This window comes from Neoarius graeffei, chromosome 1 (genome assembly GCF_027579695.1).
Source record: "Neoarius graeffei isolate fNeoGra1 chromosome 1, fNeoGra1.pri, whole genome shotgun sequence".
Taxonomy (NCBI): domain Eukaryota; kingdom Metazoa; phylum Chordata; class Actinopteri; order Siluriformes; family Ariidae; genus Neoarius; species Neoarius graeffei.
In genome coordinates this window covers 86,062,976-86,089,088 of record NC_083569.1, presented here as the reverse complement: position 1 = coordinate 86,089,088, position 26,113 = coordinate 86,062,976, and the positions used below count along the sequence as shown (strand labels likewise).

Sequence of the window (26,113 nt, the reverse complement as noted above, 5' to 3'; positions counted from 1 at the left end):
TCGACATTTGATATGTTGTCGATGTTCTATTGTGAATACAATATCAGTTTTTGAGATTTGTAAATTATTGCATTCCGTTTTTATTTACAATTTGTACTTTGTCCCAACTTTTTTGGAATTGGGGTTGTATTTTTGCCACTCACAGATATGTACAGTGGGGTAAAAAAGTATTTAGTCAGCCACCAATTGTGCAAGTTCTCCCACTTAAAGGTCCCATGGCATGGTGGTTTGTTGATGCTTTAAATGGGATCGTGGAGGCTTCCGGATGTTATATCCGCAGCCTTTCTCGAAATGAACCCTCGGAACGTAGATATAGTCTCCTGGAAGAAAGCCCCATTTCAGCGCTTTTCCCAGTGCGTCGTTTTGCTAATGAGAAGCAGGAGGCGGGGAAGGGTAGAGGGTGTGGCCGTGCCATGGGGGAGAGGCTGCCATCTGCCTCCCAAGCCGGCGAAGAGCGCTCCTCGTCGGGCACGGCCAGGTGGGCGAATGCCCTGGTCCGTCCGCCCTGTCTAAAAAAAAATGGTACACCTCGAGCCCATGGTAAAACTGGGACTTTGTCGTTTTTTTTTCAGCCTGAGGCCCATGGTAAAACTGAGCAGTTTTAAATACCGCGCGCTGACGTCATTAAGGTGCGACGCGAGGAAATAAAATAAATTCAACAAATGTTTGGGTTTTTACTGAACAAACAAATAAAATGAACGAGTGACTTAAAAAGAATGTGGGTGTCTTTGTAAAAACTGCTTTGATTGGCTATTATAACAGAGGTAGCGCAGAGTACCTGGCTAACTGCAGGAAGCGGTTAACTGCACAGATAATGTAGCCATTGCTAGGCTAACGCACCAATTTTAAAACACGGCAAAATGACCAGTTATACACTTACTTGTTTGGTGTTTGTTGCTGATGCGGCAGGGATGCTTGGCACAGACCCAGGCTTCAGTGACAGTTGATGTGCAAAACCTGCCCTGTACTGTCCCAAGTTGTGGAAACATTCCTCAGGAAAATGCTTCTGACAAACATACAGCGTCTTAGGTAGACTCCACGGCGTATTATTGAAGTAAATAAAATTAAGCCACTGCGTCTTCAGGGGCTCTCCCGTCGGCAGTAAAAACAGACTCTTTCTGTGTTGTCACATCCATGTATAGCGCAATTTCCATGTTGTGTCTTCTATGGGCTCCTCACTACAAAATGTAGTCATGTGTTCTGCGCATGCGCAGTAGGCTTTGCGCATGCGCAGTAGGCTTGGTAGGACAAACCGCAACTTTTGAGTTGGGCGGGCAATCCATACGGTGGGTGGGAATCCAGAGGGGGGGGCGTGGGGATCATCTCCCTTGCTGACGTCGGCAAGGGAAGAGCTTCTCAACGCGCCGTTTTGACGCGCCATTCTCAAATGTTGGGCCTAGTTTGGTTTACACATTATGAAATTTCTAGCCACTGGGGTGACTTAAGAAGGTCAGAGGAACTCATTTTAACGTTAAAAAACCTCAGAAAGTGAAAATTTCATGCCATGGGCTCTTTAAAAAGATGAGAGGCCAGTAATTTTCATCATAAGTACACTTCAACTATGAGAGACAGAATGGGGGGAAAGAATCCAGGAAATCACATTGTAGGATTTTTAATGAATTAATTGGTAAATTCCTCAGTAAAATAAGTATTTGGTCACCTACAAACAAGCAAGATTTCTGGCTCTCACAGACCTGTAACAACTTCTTTAAGAGGCTCCTCTGTCCTCCACTCGTTACCTGTATTAATGGCACCTGTTTGAACTCGTTATCAGTATAAAAGACACTTGTCCACAACCTCAAACAGTCACACTCCAAACTCCACTATGGCCAAGACCAAAGAGCTGTCAAAGGACACCAGAAACAAAATTGTAGACCTGCACCAGGCTGGGAAGACTGAATCTGCAATAGGTAAGCAGCTTGGTGTGAAGAAATCAACTGTGGGAGCAATTATTAGAAAATGGAAGACATACAAGACCACTGATAATCTCCCTCGATCTGGGGCTCCACGCAAGATCTCACCCCGTGGGGTCAAAATGATCACAAGAACGGTGAGCAAAAATCCCAGAACCACACGGGAGGACCTACTGAATGACCTGCAGAGAGCTGGGACCAAAGTAACAAAGGCTACCATCAGCAACACACTACGCCGCCAGGGACTCAAATCCTGCAGTGCCAGATGTGTCCCCCTGCTTAAGCCAGTACATGTCCAGGCCCATCTGAAGTTTGCTAGAGAGCATTTGGATGATTCAGAAGAGGATTGGGAGAATGTCATATGGTCAGATGAAACCAAAATAGAACTTTTTGGTAAAAACTCAACTTGTCGTGTTTGGAGGAGAAAGAATGCTGAGTTGCATCCAAAGAACACCATACCTACTGTGAAGCATGGGGGTGGAAACATCATGCTTTGGGGCCGTTTTTCTGCAAAGGGACCAGGACGACTGATCCGTGTAAAGGAAAGAATGAATGGGCCCATGTATCGTGAGATTTTGAGTGAAAACCTCCTTCCATCAGCAAGGGCATTGAAGATGAAACGTGGCTGGGTCTTTCAGCATGACAATGATCCCAAACACACTGCCCGGGCAACGAAGGAGTGGCTTCGTAAGAAGCATTTCAAGGTCCTGGAGTGGCCTAGCCAGTCTCCAGATCTCAACCCCAGAGAAAATCTTTGGAGGGAGTTGAAAGTCCGTGTTGCCCAGCGACAGCCCCAAAACATCACTGCTCTAGAGGAGATCTGCATGGAGGAATGGGCCAAAATACCAGCAACAGTGTGTGAAAACCTTGTGAAGACTTACAGAAAACATTTGACCTCTGTTATTGCTATCAAAGGGTATATAACAAAGTATTGAGATGAACTTTTGATATTGACCAAATACTTATTTTCCACCATAATTTGCAAATAAATTCTTTAAAAATCAGACCATGTGATTTTCTGGATTTTTTTTCTCATTTTGTCTCTCATAGTTGAGGTATACCTATGATGAAAATTACAGGCCTCTCATCTTTTTAAGTGGGAGAACTTGCACAATTGGTGACTGACTAAATACTTTTTTGCCCCACAGTAATATTGGATCATTTTCCTCAATAAATAAATGACCAAGTATAATATTTTGTCTCATTTGTTTAACTGGGTTCTCTTTATCTACTTTTAGGACTTGTGTGAAAATCTGATTGTTTTAGGTCATATTTATGCAGAAATCTAGAAAATTCTAAAGGGTTCACAAACTTTCAAGCACGACTGTAATCTTGCTCTTATCTGTCCATAAGACCTTTTTCCAGAACGCTGCAGGCTCCTTTAATCACTTTTTACTAAACTATCCTGACCCTCCTGTTCCTGTGGCGAACTCGTGGTTTGCATCTTGCAGTGTCGCCTCTGTATTTCTGTTCATGACGTCTTCTGCAGACATTTTTCACTGACAAATCCACACCTACCTCCTGAAGAGTGTTTTTGATCTGTCAGACAGGTTTATGGGGATTTTCCTTCATTATGGTGAGAATTCTTCTGTTATCAGCTGTGGAGCTCTTCCTTGGCCTACCAGACCCTTTATGGTTACTAAGCTCACCCGTTCTCTCTTTCTTCTTAAGAACGTTCCAAACAGTTGGTTTTGCTGAGCCTAAAGTTTGGCCAATGTCTCTCACTGTTTTATTTTCGTCTCTCGACCTTTTAATGTGTCCTTGACTTTCACTGGCACAACTCTGTTCCTCGTGCTGACAAACAGTAAAAGACGACTCTAAAGGTGACGGCACTAATGAAGCAATTAAACACCTGAATAATCACTCGCACCTGTGAAGCCCCGTGTCCCAAATCCAGGGTGTTTCAAAAAATGTGATATTATTTGAGATGTAAATATCCCAGAAACTACATAGTCTAGGCAAATGAAACTGAGCAGGCTTAATGGTGAGCAATATAAGATTTATTCCTCAAAATTTGAATGAGAAATTCAAAAGGTATGTGGATTCCATGAAGGATTTCACAGATTTTCAACATGCGTGCCGCCTGACACACACACACAGTCAGCTTTCCTCTTTCAACTTTTTGTGCCGTGTCCAAATCTGCATTGCAGTTGGTGCATTTTTACCGAATTCTCTCATAAATGCACGCTGCACAGTCTTGTTTGACTGTATTCGAGCGTACTCTAACACACAAAACACCTTTTCTTTTCCAGTGAATGGCATTTCTATACCTAAAAACATGAAACATAAAATTTTGACCTGTTTCCACACATGCTGTTAAAATTTGAGGTCAATTGAACGAGAATTGGCAAAGTTATTAGACTGTGAAATGATGTCAAATTTTTGAAACACCCTGTTTTCTGGTGCCTTGTGTGTGTATGGATTAAAAAGTGCTGTAATTTCTACATGGTCAAACTATAATGGACAAACATTTGCTTTATTAAAATCTGAGGATGTGCACTATAACCACATGTGAATTGTTTGAGTACAAATTTAAAACTGTGGAGTTCAGGGGCAAATAAAACATCTGCCTTTATCCCAAACATTATGGAGGGAACTGTATATATATATAGTAAGAGGAACAGATTATGAGATTTATATTTTTCTTCTTTCTTTACATTCAGTGTTTTTAGGAAAAATCTACTGTTGGCAATAAACTTGTTTTTGATCTCAAATATTAATTTGTACCATATTTTTTACTTTTGGTCTGTAAACATCATTCACATTATAATTTTATTTTACTTTTTTGTTGAATCTAGTTGTTTGGAAAATTAATCTAAAATCTTTTCATATTTCAGTGCTTCTAAAGAAGTTATTTGCAGGTAAGAACAATCTGAATTTTTTATCTTCAGTACAGTTAAATAACAGTCTGTACTCTGTGTGTGTGTGTGTGTGTGTGTGTGTGTGTGTGTGTGTGTGTGTGTGTAAAATGTCACTCAGGTTTGGGATGTATTTCGTATGAAAATGAATTTTTCAACATGAGAAGATAAACTTCACATCTTCAAGCCATTGTGTAATTTTTCTTTTTATTCTATCAATACATCCATAAACAAAAACTACACAAGTTAATCAAAACAATTCATCAATTTCTTCACGAGGGAAGATATTGGAAAATATGGAATGTCCTGGATGAAGTTGGTATGATAAATATGAGTGGTGTATTTCCCAGTAAAACACTCGTGTCCATATAATAAACTCTCTTATTTTTTTTCGCGGTCCGGTTTCCATCAAATCCTGCACTCTGATTGGCTGGCAAGCGGGCCCATATCCTAAGATACGGACCGCAGTTACGGACATCTAGCGATTCGCTCGTTCACAACAACAAACAACATAGTCGCAATTTTTGTCAACATTTATTTTCGCATTTCTCATGAGAATAGCATTAATTTTACATCATGGATAGCGATAACGACAGTGTTCACAGTGAAAGCGAGTTTTACTACCCTGAGGAAGAAGAAATTAAAGAAAAAACATTTCAGGAGAAAGCTAAAAACCTCTAACTGTTGCTAACGCCGAGCAAAAACATGGCTGAATCCTGAATGACTCCTATTTGTATAAATAGGGGACTACATAGGTGGCAAAATGTAGTTTTTTTCCTGCCATGAAAGTGCACTTGTATACCGAGGAGGAAGCCATTTGCATTACAGACGTGAATGAGGATTCAAAATAGCGGCTCGGCTCGGTTTTCCCTTTCGGGCGCTCTCGTTTTCTGTTAGAATTTGGTAAAGAAAAAAATAAATATATTATTTATCAGCTTAAGGTCGGTCCGTATGGTGAAATACCGTGACCGAGGTCTTGAAAGTACTGACTGAGGCCCTCTGGGCCGAGGTCACGGTATTTCACCTTGGCCCTGAATACTAACCTCGGCCCAGAGGGCCTCAGTCAGTACTTTCAAGACCTCGGTCACGGTATTTCACCATACAGACCTCCCAGCTGGGAAATAACATATATATAATATGACAGCCTGCACCCTTTGCCAGACTTTAGACAACATGGACACTGCAGAGTGTCAACAGTGGATCTGATTCCTACCTCGATCCAGAAGCAGGGAGACCAACTACTGTGCATTCTGTCTTACACACACAAGTTTACTCTGGGAAGCTGGGAGTACTGTAGTTTTATACACACATTTGGCTTAATTTACATTAAGACAGAAGGAAGCCTTGATCTAGAATATTTCCACACTAATTATTCAAATGTTTATATTTAACCTACTCTGTGCTCTGTAGTTGATGGTATCTGTGCAAAGTTCACAGATGGCTTTGCCCGGCTGATTGATCTTTTTAATAAACTCTCCCGGTTTGAGTTGTATAACTTTCTCACCCTTGTCATCCAGTAATTTTATATCACTATTTCTTCTTTTAGCCATGACCACCTCGATTTATTTTTACGGAAGAATCCAAATCTTTATTGTTGCCATTTTGTTCATGCCACACAGTTCACAGCATTGCAATCCTTCGTCAAAATTATCCCCAACCAACCAATCAGCAACATCGACACTGAGCCGAGAAGCACGAAGGACACGGCAGCATCAAAACATGTGTTATAAACACTGAGGAATAACATCGACCACGTCAGACAGAACTAGACATAATGGTGCAGCCCGAACCCGAGCCCAAGCAATCCCCCCCCCCCCCCCCCAAAAAAAAAAACCCAGCAAAAAACACTTTTTTTTAACCCCAAGAATTTACACTGATCTCATAAATGACCCTCATAGATGTATAAAAATTAGCATTCAGACAAAAATGGGAAAAATCGTGTGCATGTAAAACGAAAGTTTTTTTTTTTTTTTAAAGAAAATGAATATTTTAGTTGATAAAGAATAGGAAAATAAATGCTGCAATTTTGTGGTAAATTCCTTTTTTTCCCTTTCATAAATATCGGGACTCAAATCATGAACTGAATGAATCGTTATTGCAGCATTAATAGCTGTTAAAACCCTGGCAATGGGGAATTCCTAAATTATTATTATTTAACAATAAATAATATCTTGATAAACCTTAGAAATAATCGAGATGATCACAGTTAGTGAGTCTCTCAGATGAAAGCGGTGATTCTCTGAAGGCTAGTCTAGTTAGCGAACAGTTCACCTCACACAGTGAAACCACAGCAGAAAATCAGACTTTCATTCAGTTCTTTGACTCATGAGTGTCAGCGCCATTACAGTAACATACCTCCTGTTGGGAAGAGGCTTTTCTCTTTTTCTTACACCAACAAGTTAAAGCTGTCGGTTGGTTTTTTGTTGCTCCTCTTTTCATTTTGTATGACGGCTCGCTCCCGCTCGCACCGGCTACTGCTTGTGAGAAGACGCGGGGAGAGGAGGATGGGTTCCACAAACATGTCTTACACAGGGACGGGGGGCTGAAAGAAATGTCATTCTTTACTTCCTAATTACATCGAATCAAGAAAACCGACCACTTTATCATGTTTTATAACAGTGAATATTTTTCATTCATCATGACGATATGATTATTTGGGGCGTTGTATTGGCTGCTTTTGATTATTGGGGGGTTAAAACCCAAAACACTCTAATTTACACCCAGGAGTGAAATATATACAGTTGCAAACCTCATGTCTGTATTTATTTATTCTGAATTAACATCCTTGAAATGCAAGTTATTGTTCTTCAGTGTTCAGAGATTCATGTTTTAAAATTCAGATTAAAAAAAATCAAGGATGTTTCTTCAAATATATTTTTTCAGTGTTCACAAATTCAGACAGAATAATTGAGTTTTCAGATCTTCAGAAATCTGGATTCAGGTCGCTAATTTCAGTGTCGGATTCAACCAGTCAGATTCAGGCTGCAAAATTCAACACCACAAATATTCCAGTTGAACATCCGGGTTACTCTGGGCGAGGCAAAGGCCATCGAGTCTGGAGCGTGTCGTACCGTTTCACATCTCCTGCCATTAAATGTCTCCCCTCTCACGAGCGCGCACCTGCATCACTATAGCAACAGAACACAGTGAAGGTCATCGTGGATTTGAATCAGATCCATAAAGAAATGTGTTTTATAACTCTCAGGTTATTTCTTTCTCCGGAGTCTGCAGCAGGAGTGTGGGGGAGTTAGTGAGTTATAATGGAGCACCCGAGACCTGTTTGTACTTTTCATTCATTCATTCATAGGAGAGAAACACAGATTAGCATCAACTTTGGACATCGTTATAGATCATACAAACTATTTATCCGCTGGTAGATCAGACTGGAAGGGGTTGAGTCCAAATCCCCAGACTGAGTAAACCACTGTTCTTTAGCCTTCACTGTTCAGCTTTATCTCATCTCATCTCATTATCTCTAGCCGCTTTATCCTGCTCTACAGGGTCGCAGGCAAGCTGGAGCCTATCCCAGCTGACTACGGGTGAAAGGCGGGGTACACCCTGGACAAGTCGCCAGGTCATCACAGGGCTGACACATAGACACAGACAACCATTCACATTCACACCTACGGTCAATTTAGAGTCACCAGTTAACCTAACCTGCATGTCTTTGGACTGTGGGGGAAACCGGAGCACCCGGAGGAAACCCACACGGACACGGGGAGAACATGCAAACTCCGCACAGAAAGGCCCTCGCCGGCCCCGGGGCTCGAACCCAGGACCTTCTTGCTGTGAGGCGACAGCGCTAACCACTACACCACCGTGACGCCCTGTTCAGCTTTATGATTTGATTGAATTCAGCTTCACTTGTAAAAATGAAAGATTATAAATGTGAGTAAAACATTGTGTGGAAAAAACAGATTATTCTGAAAGAATGATTTGTTCCACCATGTGTGTGGAAAAGTGATGAGTATAAAACTCTTTCCCTTTCAGAGGTGAATGTTGTTGTTGTGCTGGACAAAGAAGTCGAAGAGTTTTATCATCATGCAGTTAAAGGTTCTGACTGCAAAGTTGAATTCTGGGTAAAATGTTTTATTTCTGTTGCTGTTGGAGTTTGGAGATGTTTTGCTGCTGCACACACCGTGTATCCTGTGTGTAAATGTTTTGCTGAGATAAAAAGCGTCCCGCATTTTACAATTCTGGAGATTGCTGAAGCAAGTGAGCAACAATATCACGTGACCACCATGCGGCGTCTGACCTACTTTTAACCGAAACACATCGGCGTGGGCAAACATGGCGGACTCGACTCTCCCTCCAGAGGAAAAGAAAAGGAAAACCTGACTAGTGAGTGCAGCTGGAAGAGAGAGCAGGATTAGATGACATCATTTTTCTGGACAGATTGTTCAAATTGTTCTAGCTGGCGCTTAGCGATCTTAGCCTGAGAACGCATGGGCTCGACTCCACAGTAGTGAGTATGGAGTTATACACCTAATGTTTTGATCTTACAGAGAAAGAAACGAGAACACAAAAGCAGGAACAGAGAAAAGAGAGATTCATCTTTTCTTTTGTTTTCTGACGGCTTGCTCAGTTTCCCACAGAGGTTTAAACACTGACAGACTAATCGATCGTCTCTTCAGCCGCATTTTCAGATAAAAATTAAGCCCATCACCCCACTGTAAGTGGTTTAACTGTTCAATTCAACCTTTAGTTCTGATTACAAAACGGCTCGATAATTGTAAAATCCATCAATTTTTACATAAACAGAAGCTTAGATGGTCTCATATATATATTGGCGTGAGCTCAAATAATCTGATGTGAACCTGCACCTCGTGAGTTTTTTAGCTCGAGTCTCCTCACTGCCGACCTCGACTCTGCGATAGAAACATGGCGGATCCGGCGCACGTGGAATATCAACAAGTGACACAAACACTCGAAGTTGATGTTTCCTCTCAAATATACAAAGAATTGTCTCAGTCATCGCTTTTTAAAACCATATTATTTCCCCGACATGAATCTTGGAGCTTAAATTTGCATGGATATTATGGAATCACTGCTGACGTTTCTGCGCATCTCTGAGGCTGATTCATGTTTTAAAATCCTGATCTACAATAAATAAATGTCAGGAGTCACGACCGCCAGCGGGCGATAAGAGAAGTTATTAGTAAACATCACATGTTAAACATGCTGCTTTACCAAGCTGGAAAAATATGAATCTCTCTCTGCATGAATGATTACAGCCAACAAAAATAAATTATATTTCTGACCACAACAGCAGCTTTCATGAAACATAATGAAACAATGAAATATTATTGTAGCCCCCTCACTCAATTCCTATTCTTTAACACACCCTTGTGAGTACACACTACCCTTTAAACACCTTTTAGCATGGGAGAGGAATAGGTGATGGCTACAAATATAAAACTGGGAATTGCGTACAACCCCGATTCCAAAAAAGTTGGGACAAAGTACAAATTGTAAATAAAAACAGAATGCAATAATTTGCAAATCTCAAAAACTGATATTGTATTCACAATAGAACATAGACAACATATCAAATGTCGAAAGTGAGACATTTTGAAATTTCATGCCAAATATTGGCTCATTTGAAATTTCATGACAGCAACACATCTCAAAAAAGTTGGGACAGGGGCAATAAGAGGCTGGAAAAGTTAAAGGTACAAAAAAGGAACAGCTGGAGGACCAAATTGCAACTCATTAGGTCAATAGAGATCTTGCAGTCACGTGACCGGAAAGTACACAGCCGCCATCGTGTCGGTCAAAAACACCGCTGAATACTGCTGCACTGGTGTACAGAATGGATCAATTTCAACCGACGGACTACACGGCTCATTTTTCTAACGAATAGATAACTAGATATATGTCTAAAATAAACGATCTACAGATTAGTGACCCTTATGGCTTACCGGACGGAGTTTTCACAACCGTGTCAGTGGATATTGAACTGCCAGCGGAATACCCGGACGTGTATAATTACCTCATTAACTTTCCCTCGCTGTTCAGTGGTGAAGCACTGCGTGCTTATGAATCTCTGGACAGTTATCTTTACAGAAATTCAGGATTTGTCAGCGACTCAGATGTGGCATCTTGTAAACAAGAAAATAATCCTCATTGGACAGGTAAGTCACTTAAGTATTGGGTATAGCACTGACCAGCCAATTATAGAATAGAATAAGGTAATTCCAGCTGTAATTCCAAATCGTCCGTGTTGTTTACCATGGATCTGGCGTTGGAGAGGTAGAGGCTTAGTAGTGGAGATTTGAGTGGTTGTTTTCTGAGCTTAGTCAACAGGCCGGCTCTGCCTGCAGCCTCGCTTTTGCTTCCTCTCCCGGCGCCGCCTCCTTCGCTTTGCTTCCGATAACAATCCACGGAGACCCCGCTGGTCTCGCTATCTCGTCCGGAATGTTGTGCATGCGATGGAAATCGCTACAAACCGTCATTTTCTGCTGGAAACCAATGTCCAGTAAGTCCATACGGTTGTAGTGGATATTGAAGTCCAGTACAGACGAAGAACACGCAAAAATACACACCAAAAACGTGCACAGGTAGGGAGAGCTTGTAGCCGCAGCCGTTGTAGTAGAATTGTATATGGTAGGGTTTTCCAGAAGAAAAGGTAGAAGTAAAAGCAGAAGTAGAACCAGAAGTAGAAGTAGAAGGCGGAAATATGGTGTTTGACCGACAAGATGGCGTCTGTCACAATCTGGATCGGCTGTGACGTCACATGCAAGTGCTCCATTGGCAATACTGTAGGTCATTAACATGACTGGGTATAAAAAGAGCATCTTGGAGTGGCAGCGGCTCTCAGAAGTAAAGATGGGAAGAGGATCACCAATCCCCCTAATTCTGCGCCGACAAATAATGGAGCAATATCAGAAAGGAGTTCGACAGTGTAAAATTGCAAAGAGTTTGAACATATCATAATCTACAGTGCATAATGTCATCAAAAGATTGAGAGAATCTGGAAGAATCTCTGTGCGTAAGGGTCAAGGCCGGAAAACCATACTGGGTGCCCGTGATCTTCGGGCCCTTAGATGGCACTGCATCACATACAGGCATGCTTCTGTATTGGAAATCACAAAATGGGCTCAGGAATATTTCCAGAGAACATTATCAGTGAACACAATTCACCGTGCCATCCGCCGTTGCCAGCTAAAACTCTATAGTTGAAAGAAGAAGCCGTATCTAAACATGATCCAGAAGCGCAGACGTCTTCTCTGGGACAAGGCTCATTTAAAATGGACTGTGGCAAAGTGGAAAACTGTTCTGTGGTCAGACGAATCAAAATTTGAAGTTCTTTATGGAAATCAGGGACACCGTGTCATTCGGACTAAAGAGGAGAAGGACAACCCAAGTTGTTATCAGCGCTCAGTTCAGAAGCCTGCATCTCTGATGGTATGGGGTTGCATTAGTGCGTGTGGCATGGGCAGCTTACACATCTGGAAAGACACCATCAATGCTGAAAGGTATATCCACGTTCTAGAGCAACATGTGCTCCCATCCAGACGACGTCTCTTTCAGGGAAGACCTTGCATTTTCCAACATGACAATGCCAAACCACATACTGCATCAATTACAGCATCATGGCTGGGTAGAAGAAGGGTCCGGGTACTGAACTGGCCAGCCTGCAGTCCAGATCTTTCACCCATAGAAAACATCTGGCGCATCATAAAATGGAAGATACGACAAAAAAGACCTAAGACAGTTGAGCAACTAGAATCCTACATTAGACAAGAATGGGTTAACATTCCTATCCCTAAACTTGAGCAACTTGTCTCCTCAGTCCCCAGACGTTTACAGACTGTTGTAAAGAGAAAAGGGGATGTCTCACAGTGGGAAACATGGCCTTGTCCCAACTTTTTTGAGATGTGTTGTTGTCATGAAATTTAAAATCACCTAATTTTTCTCTTTAAATGATACATTTTCTCAGTTTAAACGTTTGATATGTCATCTATGTTCTATTCTGAATTAATTTTTGGAATTTTGAAACTTCCACATCATTGCATTCCGTTTTTATTTACAATTTGTACTTTGTCCCAACTTTTTTGGAATCAGGGTTGTACAAAAAAAAACATGATTCAAACCAAGGTGCAAAGAGGCCCAGTTAGCTTATAATTTAGCTATACTGTATGTGTGAGCTTTAACTCCCATGCTTCGTACTTACTCAGATATGGCCCTTTAATGTTCCACATAAATCAGATCTTGCAGTGAAATGGCTTACATCACTATTGAACACGAATCACTCTCATACACACACATTGATTGCAAAAATATCACAGTATTTATTTCAACCCCCCCCCCAAAAAAAAAAATAAATAAATAAAATAAACAAATGAAAATAATAATATTACCCGGGATTTTCTAACTCAGTCTATGGTACCATGTTCGTTGCTGCGCTGTTGGAGCTCATATGTAACCCTCAGCTGGAGAATAGTTAGTACTCTCAGTCCCTTGGAAACTCAGAAAGATGGTAGTAACAGTCCATTCAAACCTTCCGCACACAGTGAGCAGGAGGACGAAGAAAAACTCGGTCCACGTGCAGAAAGTCCCTGGCAGCTGCAAGTCCTGAGCACCTCTATTGCAGCAGCATGAGTGGCGATGTCTGAAGCACACTAACATTGAAAGTCAAAATCTCAAATGAATACACTGATGAACAACCATGTGCATAATTTTAGCATCCACAATACCTATACTCACTCAGAAACTTGTAAATAATCCCAGGCTTCCTACATGCAGCCCAACGCAGGTCTCCTTCGCTCCTGTGAAGGCGCACGCTAGTCAGCTAACTCCGTTTACATGCTAACAGTAGTAGCTTAGCAACTAACGGTAAGAACGAGCTCAGTCACCATACTCACTAAAACAGGGGTGGGCAATTATTTTTTCCATGGGGCCACATGAGAAACAGAAAATTTTGTGGAGGGCCGGACCAAAAGGCTGAACTAAATTCTGCATAATATTAATTGTATTTCTTTATATAAAGCAGTAAATAACATTGTTTTTACAAGCTGCTAAGACTGGTAAGAGTATGGAAAAAACGAGGTTGCCTTACAAAAAATGTCATTTATTCAATCAAATTTCCCAAAACGATGGTTAACAAAATGTGAACGTTTGTACCATTTTTTTCAGTCACATTCACCCCAAAACACAATAAAGACATCACAATATTGTCTTTCTACTCCAAATATCAAGCAAGATACATCATATTATAATAATGATGCCCACATTTGTAGTCTAATCACCTCATTTGGTGTTTTTCAGTTTTGTATTTGTTCAGTGAGAGAAATCTAGTCTCTGTTGGTCTTTAACGAGTGCATCAGAGTCAGGTTGAATGTCTGAGGTGGAGATGCGAAGCACAGCTGGCAGATGATCATCAGTCGATTCGGTGTAGGAATCAGATTTTTTTTTATTAAATTCAAACAAACAATTATTTTATATTACAGCATAAAATCACACCTCCTCTGAAAATATAATATAAAAAGAAAACTCATCAAATACATGTATATACAATATATGTAAAATGAAAAAAAAACCAACAAAAAAACGAGGGGTTTATGAAAGGTTAACTTCTGCTCTGAATGTGTACAGTATATCTGCATGGGGATTGTTGATATATTTCAGACATTTTTGTAACAAGGACAGTTCATTCTTAAGAGCAGGCCATGAAGGGGGGATTTGGCATATCGACACTTGCGTATGTAATATTTTGTAAAAATAATGGGATTATTCACCAAAAAGTAGGAATCAGATCTACAGATCGGCTCGGGCTCCGGCGCCTGCTGGTGACGTCACACTCTGTGATTGGCTGGACCGTTTGAAGGATGACGTACAAGTTTGTGGTTGGTCTGGACAAATTACGGAAGTAGTTATCGCGGGATTAGGTTTCGTGGGATTTCATGTCATGTTCATGTCGAAAATGGCGGCGTGAGTAGTCGAACTTTGTTGAGCTCTCAGCACCACTTTTATTTTTACTGTTTATATGGTCACTTATATGAGTAGATACTTCTACAAAAGTAAAGCTATAAGTTGGAACCTTTGAACCTTGGAAATGAATACTGCACAAAAAAGATCAAGTGAACAAAGTGAGGAAGAAACCTTATGCAGCATGAATGGAATCTTCAACGACCACAGCTACGATGGCCAGGATTTACGTGTGGACGACTGGCATGAATTTCCTGAGTTGCCTGCCACACCAAGTAAGCCTCCTCTTGCAAAAAAGCCAGCTCGTGAACAGGTCAGGAAAGATAATGTAAGCTTGGACAAAGTGATTTCTGATGACTCGGTCCGTGCCCTGGCAAAGCTGATCAACTCAAGAAGTGATGCACTTGAAAAAATGCTGGAGGCGGTGCACATGGACATGCAAACTCTGAACGAAAAAGTGAACAGCATCGAAAAGCGTGTAGAAGACTATGAAGTGGCGGGAAAGGACTGCAGGAACCGGGTGTCAAATCTGGAGCGGTATGGGCGACGTTGGAACCTGATACTGTACGGTGTGCCGGAGCCTGAGAAGGAAAATGTTAAGGAAAACATAATGGATGAGGTAACCAACATTTGTCAAGAAACGCTTCCTTCAGAGAAAGAAAAACTAGCAGATGCTATAGATGTTGCTCACAGACTGGGGAAAAACAAGCGCACTGATTCGAAGCCGCGTGGCATCATCCTCCGGTTCATCTCCCGTCGGCTAAGGGATGCAGTGTGGAAGGCAGCCAAGAAAAACTCCTTCCTCCAGGACAACGGTCTCCGCTTCGCCGAGGATTTAACTAAAGAGGACAGAGACAATCGTAAGAAACTGTGGCCAAAAATCAAAGCTGCACGGGATAATGGGAAAAATGCCTACTTTGTAGGTGGTAAGGGTTTCATTGAAGCGTCTGAAATTCATAGTTAAACTTAGTGTTAACTAATCTACACTCACTACTCGCATTATGGTTGATTTCTTTTTTGTATTTTACACATACCTCTGCATTGTTTTTCAATTCACATGGAGTCATCCTCAAGAGGTCTTCTGTTGAGCTTCGGATGAATGAGCCATTGGTTCACGTTAGGCTCACTACTTTTTTATCTCTCATCCGTATTTCACCAACTTCTCAAGTATATCAAAGGATTATAACTTCTCACAAAATGTTCAAATTTTAGTTTAAACGTGAGGGGTCCAATAAGTTATAAATAGATTCAGCAATTCGGTGCTGAGCTCGATATTAAGATTCCAATCCACTAACAAAAACAAAACGCTTTAGCTTGTTCTGTTTAGAGTTGTTAATCTGTCTCTGTCTTTCGTATCACTCAATGCCAGGGGGTTACGTAACAATGTCAAGCGCAAAGCTTTATTTCTTTTTGCTAAGCAGTTTAAATCAGATATTTTCTTTTTCCAAGAGGCTCACTCTACTTTAAATGATGACAACTTCTGGAGATCACAATGGGGTAACTCAATATGGCTCTCTCATGGCACAGAACGGTCGGCTGGGGTAGCCACTTTGAAAAACCGTTTTAGCGGGGAAATTTTGAGAACAGAATGCGATCCTGTGGGTCATTTTATTTGTCATGCCATTAAGTGCAACGACAAAATAATATTAATTGCCAACATATATGGGTATAACAACAGAACAGAAAATGTAAACCTACTATTATCTATAGAAAACATACTAGTAAGCTGGCTTAACTCTTTCCCTAATGCCATATTGTTGTTAGGGGGAGACTTTAATATGGTGTTGAATAGCGAGCTGGATAAGTGGCCTTCTGGGCACCGTAACAGATCTAACACATTTCTCCAATGTTTTATGGATAAATTTAATTTGGTAGATATTTGGAGAGAAAAACACCCATCTGATAAGATATACACGTGGAGTAACAAAACAGGTTCTTGTAAGTCTAGAATAGATTTCTGGTTAATTTCTAAGAACTTAAATAAGGAAGTGGTAGAGGTTGAAGTATGCCCTACCCCTCTTACAGACCATAAAGCAATACACATTAAATTAAATCTCTGCCCTTCTAAACTAACCACACACTCTATATACTGGAAGCTTAATAACTCCTTACTGAAAGATGATGAAGTCAAAAAAGAGGCTGATAGACTTATTTCTCTCTACTGGTTCAAAGCAAATGAAGAAAACTGTTTTGGTAGGAACTGGGAACTTTTAAAATTTGAATTGGGTCAATTTTTCAGAAAAACTGGCAGTATTAAAGCAAAGTTGAAAAGGGAAGAGGAAGTGAAGTTGGTGTCTAGAATCTCATCACTCTCTTATCAGTTACCTAACACTTTGTCACATGATGAAAAACTGGAATTAGCTAATTTACAGGTCAAGTTAGATGATCTATACACTCTCAAAGCAAAGGGTGCGTTTATCAGGTCTAGAGCAAAATGGCTCGAAGAAGGTGAACAGAACTCTCATTACTTCTTTAATCTAGAAAAACATCACTCCAACAATAATGACATTAATCGGTTAAACATAAACGGGATGGTCACAGAGGACCTGAAGAAGATTTCTCACTTTTGTTGCAACTTTTATAATGACTTATATACATCCAGATTCTCACAGTCTTCCTCTGACAATTTCATGAACACTCTGACAGTGAAAACTATTGATAAGTGTGATATGGAGACATGTGACAAGCTAATTTCAGTGGAAGAAATAAACGCAGTGGATGGTCTTAAAAAGAACAAAGCTCCAGGTATTGATGGCCTAACAGCAGAATTTTACAAGTTATTTAATGAAAAACTTGCCCCCTTTCTTGTTAAAGTTTTTTCTGAAAGCATGATGAATGAGCAACTTCCACCTACACTGACTCAGGGTCTTACTACTTTAATCCCCAAACCCCACAAGGACAAGTTATTTATAGATAACTGGCGTCCGATATGTTTGCTTAATAACGACTATAAAATATTTGCGCTCTTATTAGCAAGAAGACTAAAATCAGTCCTCAATTCTGTGATTGCAGAAACACAGTCTGGCTTTATGCTTAAAAGACATATCACTAATAACATCAGGCTTGTCCTGGATCTTCTAGACTACTCAGAACTGATTGAGAGTAATGGTTTTATTTTATTTTTAGATTTCTATAAAGTGTTTGATACCATAGAGCATGCATTTATTCTACAGTCGCTTAAGAAATTCGGATTTGGGGCTTACTTCTATACAGCAATCAAAACTCTGTATAAGGACGGTAGCAGTTGTATTAAACTAAAAGGTGGTACATCCCCGAGGTTTAGTCTGTCTAGAGGGATCAGGCAGGGTTGTCCTGCCTCCCCCTACCTCTTCCTCCTGGTAGCTCAGCTTTTAACGGACCATATAAAAGCTAGTACAGTAGACGGTATCTCTATAGTGGGCAAAGAAATAACCATAACCCAACTGGCAGATGACACCACTCTTTTTTTAAAAGATGAGAAACAAATACCAGTTGCAATAGAAGCCGTCACAGAATTCTCTAAGGCCTCAGGCTTGTGTCTGAATATAAACAAGTGTGAACTTATGGCTATCAAGGAGTGTGCCGTCTCCTCACTCTACAACATCCCAGTAAAAAACGAAATTGTATATCTAGGTATTATAGTCAGTAAAGATGAAAACAGAAGAGTAACTTCAAACTTTAACCCTATTATTGATAAAACACGTAGAAAACTTAATCAATGGCTCTTGAGAGACTTATCACTAAGAGGCAGAATTCTAATCACCAAAGCGGAGGGCATTTCTAGACTGACATATGCAGCGCTCGCTTTGCACCTGGATGACAAACTGCTCAGAGAAATTGATAGGCTTCTCATCAACTTCATATGGAAAAATAGAATACATCATTTAAAGAAAACAACTCTTATGAACACATACGAAAAGGGAGGAATGAACTTTATAGACTTCACAACTTTAAATAACACCTTCAAGTTGAACTGGGTAAGATATCTGTTTTGCAATCCTTCATCTGTTTGGAATATTATTCCGCTCCATGTTATCTCAAAATTGGGTGGCTTAAATTTCTTTCTCACGTGTAACTTTGACGTACATAAAATTCCTATAAAAATGTCGTCTTTCCACCGACAGGCCTTCCTCACTTGGTGTCTCATTTACAAACATAACTTCTCTCCTCATAAATATTACATATGGAACAATAAGGATATTTTGTACAGACGTAAATCTATGTTTTTGGAACAATGGTTTATCAACAATATTTTTCTGGTTGACCAATTATTTAACAGGGATGGCTTGCTCTTTTCCCATGAAGAATTTTTGGCAGAATACAAAATCCCAGTAACACCTGGGGATTATGCAAAGGTCTTTGGTGCGATCTCATTTCCCGTATGTATGTTATACAGGGGTCAAGCAAGAATACACCACACACTCACACTCACTCCAACATTCTCACCAACTTCTACCCCCATAGGAGAAAGCTTGCTCTCAATATCATGCAGTAATAAGCTTGTGAGAACACTGCTCCAAAAAGAGACATCTGGTACACCACACTCAGTAGTTTACTGGAATCAACTTGTGAAGGATATAAAGTGGAGGAAGGTCTGGCTTCTGCCAAACCGTTTTCTTATCTCCAATAAAGTAAAAGAAGTCACTTTTAAGTTATTACATAGAATATATCCAGCTAAATCCTACATTAAATCCAAATTCAAACTTGACATTGAAGAGAATTGTACGTTTTGTCAGTCATACCCTGAGTCTGTTATTCACTTGTTTTGGTATTGCCCTTTTGTGTATGATTTTTGGTACGATCTTTGTGGTTTTATTTCAAAGGTAACAGGGGAGAAATTTGTACTATACTGGAAGGATGTTCTTTTTGGTCTCCCAGATTGTGAAACACGCAGTAGCACACACACACACACACACATCATTAACCTTATCATTTTAATGGCTAAATATCACATACACAGAGGTAAATTCCTGGGCAGCAAGCCATCATTCTGTGCCTTTCAGAATGAAATGAGCCAATATGTGTATTCTATACTGTGTTCCCCCAATTTGAAAGCTAACAGGACTATCAATGCTTGTGCTGAACTCTGTATATATTTTTAACTTGCCTGTAAATCAGTAACCCCCTGATAGCAATAGCAATTACAATTTTATTAATGTGCTTATTTGTAATTACTAGTAATGACATTGTTCTTTTTTGTTACTGTGTAATGTACTGCCAATTGATTTTTCTTTAATTAAAAAAAAAATTAAAAAAAAAAAAATTACGGAAGTAGTTATCGCGGGATTAGGTTTCGTGGGATTTCATGTCATGTTCATGTCGCGCGCATTGCGTTTTTGTTGAACACAACTTCAAAATAAAAGCAATGCACATTCAGTCCATGCATGAGGTAAAATTAGAAAATACGTTTATTTTGTAATTTCTAATTAACCTTACGCGGGCCGGTCAGAATGAACCAAAGGGCTGGATGCGGCCCGCGGGCCAGAAAATGCCCAGGTTTGCACTAAAACGTCTCCCAACGCAGCCCACACTCCGCTGGTTAGAGTTACACAAAGTCGCAATCCCACTGGGTTTTTAATTCTTCCAAAAAAAAGTATTTCCAAAGAATAAAATGAACTTAAAACAGGTATTATCCTCTTTTTCTCTCCTCGCTCCGTATCGTCGTGTCTGAACTAAGTCCCGCCCCTCACAAAATCCAACAGGGCAAAAGTCTATCCCAACTTGTTTGATTGACACCTGTCTATCCCCCGCAGAAAACAGACATGAGAAGTTCAAGGTCTGCTCTAAACATGGGATATTTGAACACTTTAACAAAAATACAGTTTCCTCTTTTAATGCATAAAATAAATCACAAGTAATAAATGAGGTGATATTTTATAAACCAGGGCAACCCTACACTGCAGATAACAACAAAAAAAATACAAAAGGATGAACTAAAATTAGTAGGGGGCTACATTATGATCCCAAAATACCACATTTATAACTTTATACATTTAAAATGATGTGGGCCGAGGGACATTAAAGGGCGTATTATAGGGATTAAATGAATAATTTAAACACATTGTACACACAGGGCGGCACGGTGGTGTAGTGGTTAGCGCTGTCGCCTCACAGCAAGAAGGTCCTGGGTTCGAGCCCCGGGGCCGGCGAGGGCCTTTCTGTGTGGAGTTTGCATGTTGTCCGCGTGGGTTTCCTCCGGGTGCTCCGGTTTCCCCCACAGTCCAAAGACATGCAGGTTAGGTTAACTGGTGACTCTAAATTGACCGTAGGTGTGAATGTGAGTGTGAATGGTTGTCTGTGTCTATGTGTCAGCCCTGTGATGACCTGGCGACTTGTCCAGGGTGTACCCCGCCTTTCGCCCGTAGTCAGCTGGGATAGGCTCCAGCTTGCCTGCGACCCTGTAGAACAGGATAAAGCGGCTAGAGATGATGAGATGAGATGAGACATTGTACACACATTACAGATATGCAGATATTGATGCTGCTTCTTTATTGACTTTATTGATCATAGAATTGTTTTAATACGAATTAACACTTCATTAGTAAGGTCACATGACCATATAAATACATGTACATATTCATTTGAAAGATAAAGGACTTACCCAGTGAATCTGTGAGCAGTAACTAGTGAATGGTGATGTCAAAGAAATAAGATTTCATTAACTAACTTATTAACCAATATTTTTTAGATTTCATCATCTAATGATTTTCACAAACCTGATGTTAATAGCAACAATATTCAGAAAATTATGGCAGATTTACCTTCGAAAATCAACAAATCTGTCGACTCGGCCGGTTTGACAAGGAGAAAAAACTGGACAAGTTATTTATGGAGTTGGTGAGAAAAATGACAAGAAAAACGTCTGCATGTGCAGCAGTGAACTGTACAAACCGTCAGGTCAAAGGCTGTGGACGGACATTTCACCTGCGAGTGTTGATAGTGTGATCATTTTTACACGTGTGCGCACAGCGCCGTTTGTGCGGATAAAAGTCGCATTTGTTTGTCGCATCATTTGCCAAGTTCTATTTCTCATTGCATTTGTTTCACACATTAAAGGTCACACCATTTACTAAACACTGTGCGGTCTTAAAAAGAAAAAGCATCAAAATTGAGTTGTTTGTGTCTAAAATGACGGTGAATTATGTGACCAATAAACACTGTTAAGACATGACTGTGAGAATGAAGTGAAAATGGCAAATAACACGAGAAAATAATCCTGTTTCAGCAACTGTCCGAAATAGAAAGGAAATATTGTACAGCCTGTGTGTTTGTATAATAATTAATAGATAGATAGATAGATAGATAGATAGATAGATAGATAGATAGATAGATAGATAGATAGATAGATAGATAGATAGATAGATAGATAGATAGATAGAGCGAGCAGCGGCTACAATTATCGGCACTTTAACGATCTTTTGGCCGTTGCTAAAGTATAAAAGACTTTCAATATGTAAATTGTGCATGAATAATGACTCAAACTTCCACTGGGGAAAAAAAAAACAAGAGTTGATTCCTGATTACTGAGCGTATCAGATCACGTGACACCGTTCCACAATTATCGACATCCAGATGATTATTTACATTAAAAAATAGTCGGTATGTGGTATTAAGTTAACAAAACAGTTTTTATTTCAAATTAGTTTTACATAGACTTTTATATTTAGTACAAAATATCTTTTATATAAATATATGGATGTGGGTGTTTACGTAAATGAGGAAGTAATTCTAATGTTTGTAAACAAATGAACTGATAATGTTGAACCTGTCAGAAAATCTTTTTGTTCCACTTTCTAAGTATTCTCATCGATCATATTTTGTTCGTCATTCATTGTTGTTTGTATTAATTTCTAGTTTTGTCGTTTACCAATAAATCTCAACAGGCAACTGACATTGTAACCACATGGACATCCGGGTCAAAGGTCGCATGTCATTCCTCAAACCAAAATATAAAATGTCTCCTGATATTGTAATATGTGGTCGATATTTACAACAAACTGCAAAAAAAAAATCTGAATGGAATTGAAAAATCTGAATATTTCAAGCATGTAATTTTTTATATGTTAGGAATTTAATTCTGCTGTAATTCTATTTCTTGCAATCGGATTCCAAATACTCGATAAACATTCCATTCTGTTATCAATCAGAAAAAAAATTATTACAAATCACAGCACTTTTATATATTTTTTTAAGTACTTCATCTACTTCAACAATGTTACACAAAGATCGATCCATAACAGTTGTAAATGTCCCTTAATTCCACAGGGTGTCGATAATGGTGGACACCGGTGAAAGTGATCACTATTCAAATCATTAGTTTTCTTTTGTTTCAGACATGTAAAAGTTTTTTCCTTTACCTGACATGTTTCGACGGTGTAACTTCCGTCTTCATCAGAGGGTCAATATTGACAGGGAGGTCACACCGTCGAAACATGTCAGGTAAAGGAAAAAACTTTTACATGTCTGAAACAAAAGAAAACTAATGATTTGATTTAATAAGAAGACATAATGAACGTAACATATCTACTAAATGAAAGTGATCACTATTATCGACACCTCACGTGACTCTCAAACACGCGTTTAGATACAAAATGGCAACTGTCAAATGAAAGAGTCAGAAACAAAGTAGGTTTCGACAAGGAGATCATGAAATATCGGTGAATTTGATCAGTAAAAACATGTCCATGATCTTTCCACCATGCTTACCTGCGATGATGACGCCCGGGTTTTCCTCAAATTGCTGATCATGCTAAAAAATTCCATCTCAGGTAACGAGCTGTGTCATCAGACGACATGATCAAAGGGTGAGGCGGGTCTTCCGGTTGATTAATTAACCAATAATAACTGTTATCACTGAAACTCACCTTTTGTAAAATTGTTTTTATTGGTAAATCTGAAAAGGTGTCGATAATTATGGACTGTCGATAATTGTAGCTGCTGCTCTAGATAGATAGAAAGGAAGAAGAAATATACGAAAGAGAAATATCGAATGTATAAGAGAAACTGAAATAATCTCCATAAAAATAATTATAGGAGTAAAAGAGCCGTTCAAAAAAAAGATCAGAGACTGAACTGGAAAAGGGAAAAACCAATAACAGTGAAGCGGAGTGCGATAAAGATCTGTAAGGAATGGGGGATAAAGTGGAGAAAATAAGAGGAGGGAATGAAAGAGGAAAAAGTCAGGAGATACTTTTCTTGGGGCAAATTTGATCGGATACGACGCTTTAACACATAAACCAAATACACGCGATGTGAGCAGTAAGATGGCGGCCAGGTGGCTTCACTCGTCTCTACAGCAGGGGATGGGCTCTGAGCCCTCCAGATTTTACACAGAGCTCAGTGACACACACACACACACGATTCCACTTTCGCTTTTATCCAATAATGTTACTCCGACACCAAACCGTCATCAACTAAATGCCTCCAGATAATAAAATCTCTCACAATGCTGTGTGTAAATAGTTTATTTTGGGAATATTATACACACTCGCCTACGAGCTAATGAAGGTGTGTCTCTCTCCTTCTCTCTCCCAGTGCGCTTTTAAACTTACACACACAGGGAACCTGAAAACTGATCAATTACCGTACAATAGTAAAATAATGAGCTCAGTGACCTTACTGAAGTCAAAGGCTGAAGAAATTGTGGAATCTTATCAGTAAACTCTGACAACAAAACTGTCTGGAGAAAAGCAGGTGAAAAAGATCCGGCTAAAAAAATCCCTCTCAAAATGACGGTGTTGTATTTCACAGGAAAAATCTATTGAGTGTGGAATTCACCCAGCAGAGAGTTTAGACCATGATGCTTTTCACATCTACAGCAACATGCTGTCTACAGGTTCGACAGTCAGCATTTGTTCATTATTCAGTAAAAATGCTGTGAAAACGACAGACATTTGGAACAGTGTGGACAAGTTTTCTCTTTTTACAAGAGATCATTTAAAAACGTTGAATTATTTAATCTTCTACAAATCCTCTTATAAATCCGAATGAATCTGAGCCACTGGATGATGATTTAATCTTTTTTACCTGCAAACTCACATCACACACTGTGTGTTTCTCTCAGTGGATGTGACTCTGGATCCTGATACAGCTCATCCTGAACTCATCCTGTCTGCTGATGGAAAACAAGTGACAGATGGAGACAAGCGGCAGAAACTCACTGATACACCACAGAGGTTTGATCTGTATCCCTATGTTGTGGGAAAGCAGAGTTTCTCCTCAGGGAGATTTTATTATGAGGTGCAGGTCAGAGGGAAAACTGTGTGGGATTTAGGAGTTGTGAGAGAGAACATTAACAGGAAGGGGTGGATTACACTGAAACCTCAGAATGGATTCTGGACTGTGGGACTGAGGAATGAGAATCAGTACTGGGCTAATGCTGATCCCGCTGTCCCCCTCCCACTGAGAGAGAAGCTGGAGACGGTGGGGGTGTTTGTGGATTATGATGAGGGTCTGGTCTCCTTTTATGATGTGAAGTCCAGATCTCATATCTACTCTTTCACTGCTCAGTCTTTCACTCAGAAACTCTATCCATTCTTCAATCCTTGGTTCAGTTATGGAGGTAAAAACGCAGCCCCACTGATCATCTCTCCTGTATTTAAACCTGAATGAATTTTCACCTCACAGATTTAATCAGCTATTAAATGGTGAGAATCAAAAGAAATATTTTACTTTTTCTGGTGAATGTTAGAAAGACATTTCCCCTTTTAAAGTGCCGTACAGTTTATTTTAATACCTGGGGTTTGTTTTCTCATCAATAAATCATTTGAATCCTCCAGTCTGTTTTTTACACATTATGATTGTGGAAGTTTGTCGTTGCGAATCAAATCTGAATAAAGCTGATTTACAGTTCACACTGAGATTTACTGCAGAATTGAATCTGATCAATAAAATGGATGAAGTTCAGCTGCTGATGTCTGTGTAGATAAAACCCAACACCACTGTGTTTCTCCTTCACACTTCATCACACACAAACACCATCAACTTCAGCTTTTATTTACAAACACTGCATTCTCTTCTTTACATAAATAAATAAACTACATGAATAAATATTTTTGTGATCACTTAGCGCACTCACATTAGCATTTCAGACCGTTTTTGTTAAATGCTAGCACGCTAATGCTAGTGTCTGAAAGCGTTTCTGTTAACAGTTAGCACACTAATGCTAGTTTGACGGTGTTTTTGTTAAGTTAGCATGCTAACGCTAGTGATTGAAAGCATTTTTCTAACGGTGTGCTAACGCTAGTGTTTGAAAGCGTTTTTGTTAACAGTTAGCATGCTCACACTAGAGTTTGACAGCATTTTGTTAACAGTTAACGCACTATCATGTTTGACAGTGTTTTTGTTAAGTTAGCACACTAACGTTAAAGTTTCACAGCATTTTTGTTCACAGTTAGAGCGCTAATTGTTTTTGAAACCGTTTTTGTTAAGTTA

General features: G+C 39.7%; 1 protein-coding gene across 1 annotated transcript in view; it reads left to right on the top strand.

Annotated features, from left to right (window-relative positions):
- The window catches only part of LOC132864631 (butyrophilin subfamily 1 member A1-like), a 176,427-nt gene extending 150,842 nt beyond the window's left edge, over positions 1-25,585 (top strand). Inside the window, exons 11-12 of the mRNA XM_060898080.1 lie at positions 4,762-4,774; positions 24,744-25,585. Of these exons, the coding sequence (XP_060754063.1) occupies positions 4,762-4,774; positions 24,744-25,291 (561 nt within the window). The 3' untranslated portion in view covers positions 25,292-25,585. The remainder of the gene's footprint in view (positions 1-4,761; positions 4,775-24,743) is intronic.
- The last annotated feature ends 528 nt before the right edge of the window (positions 25,586-26,113 follow it).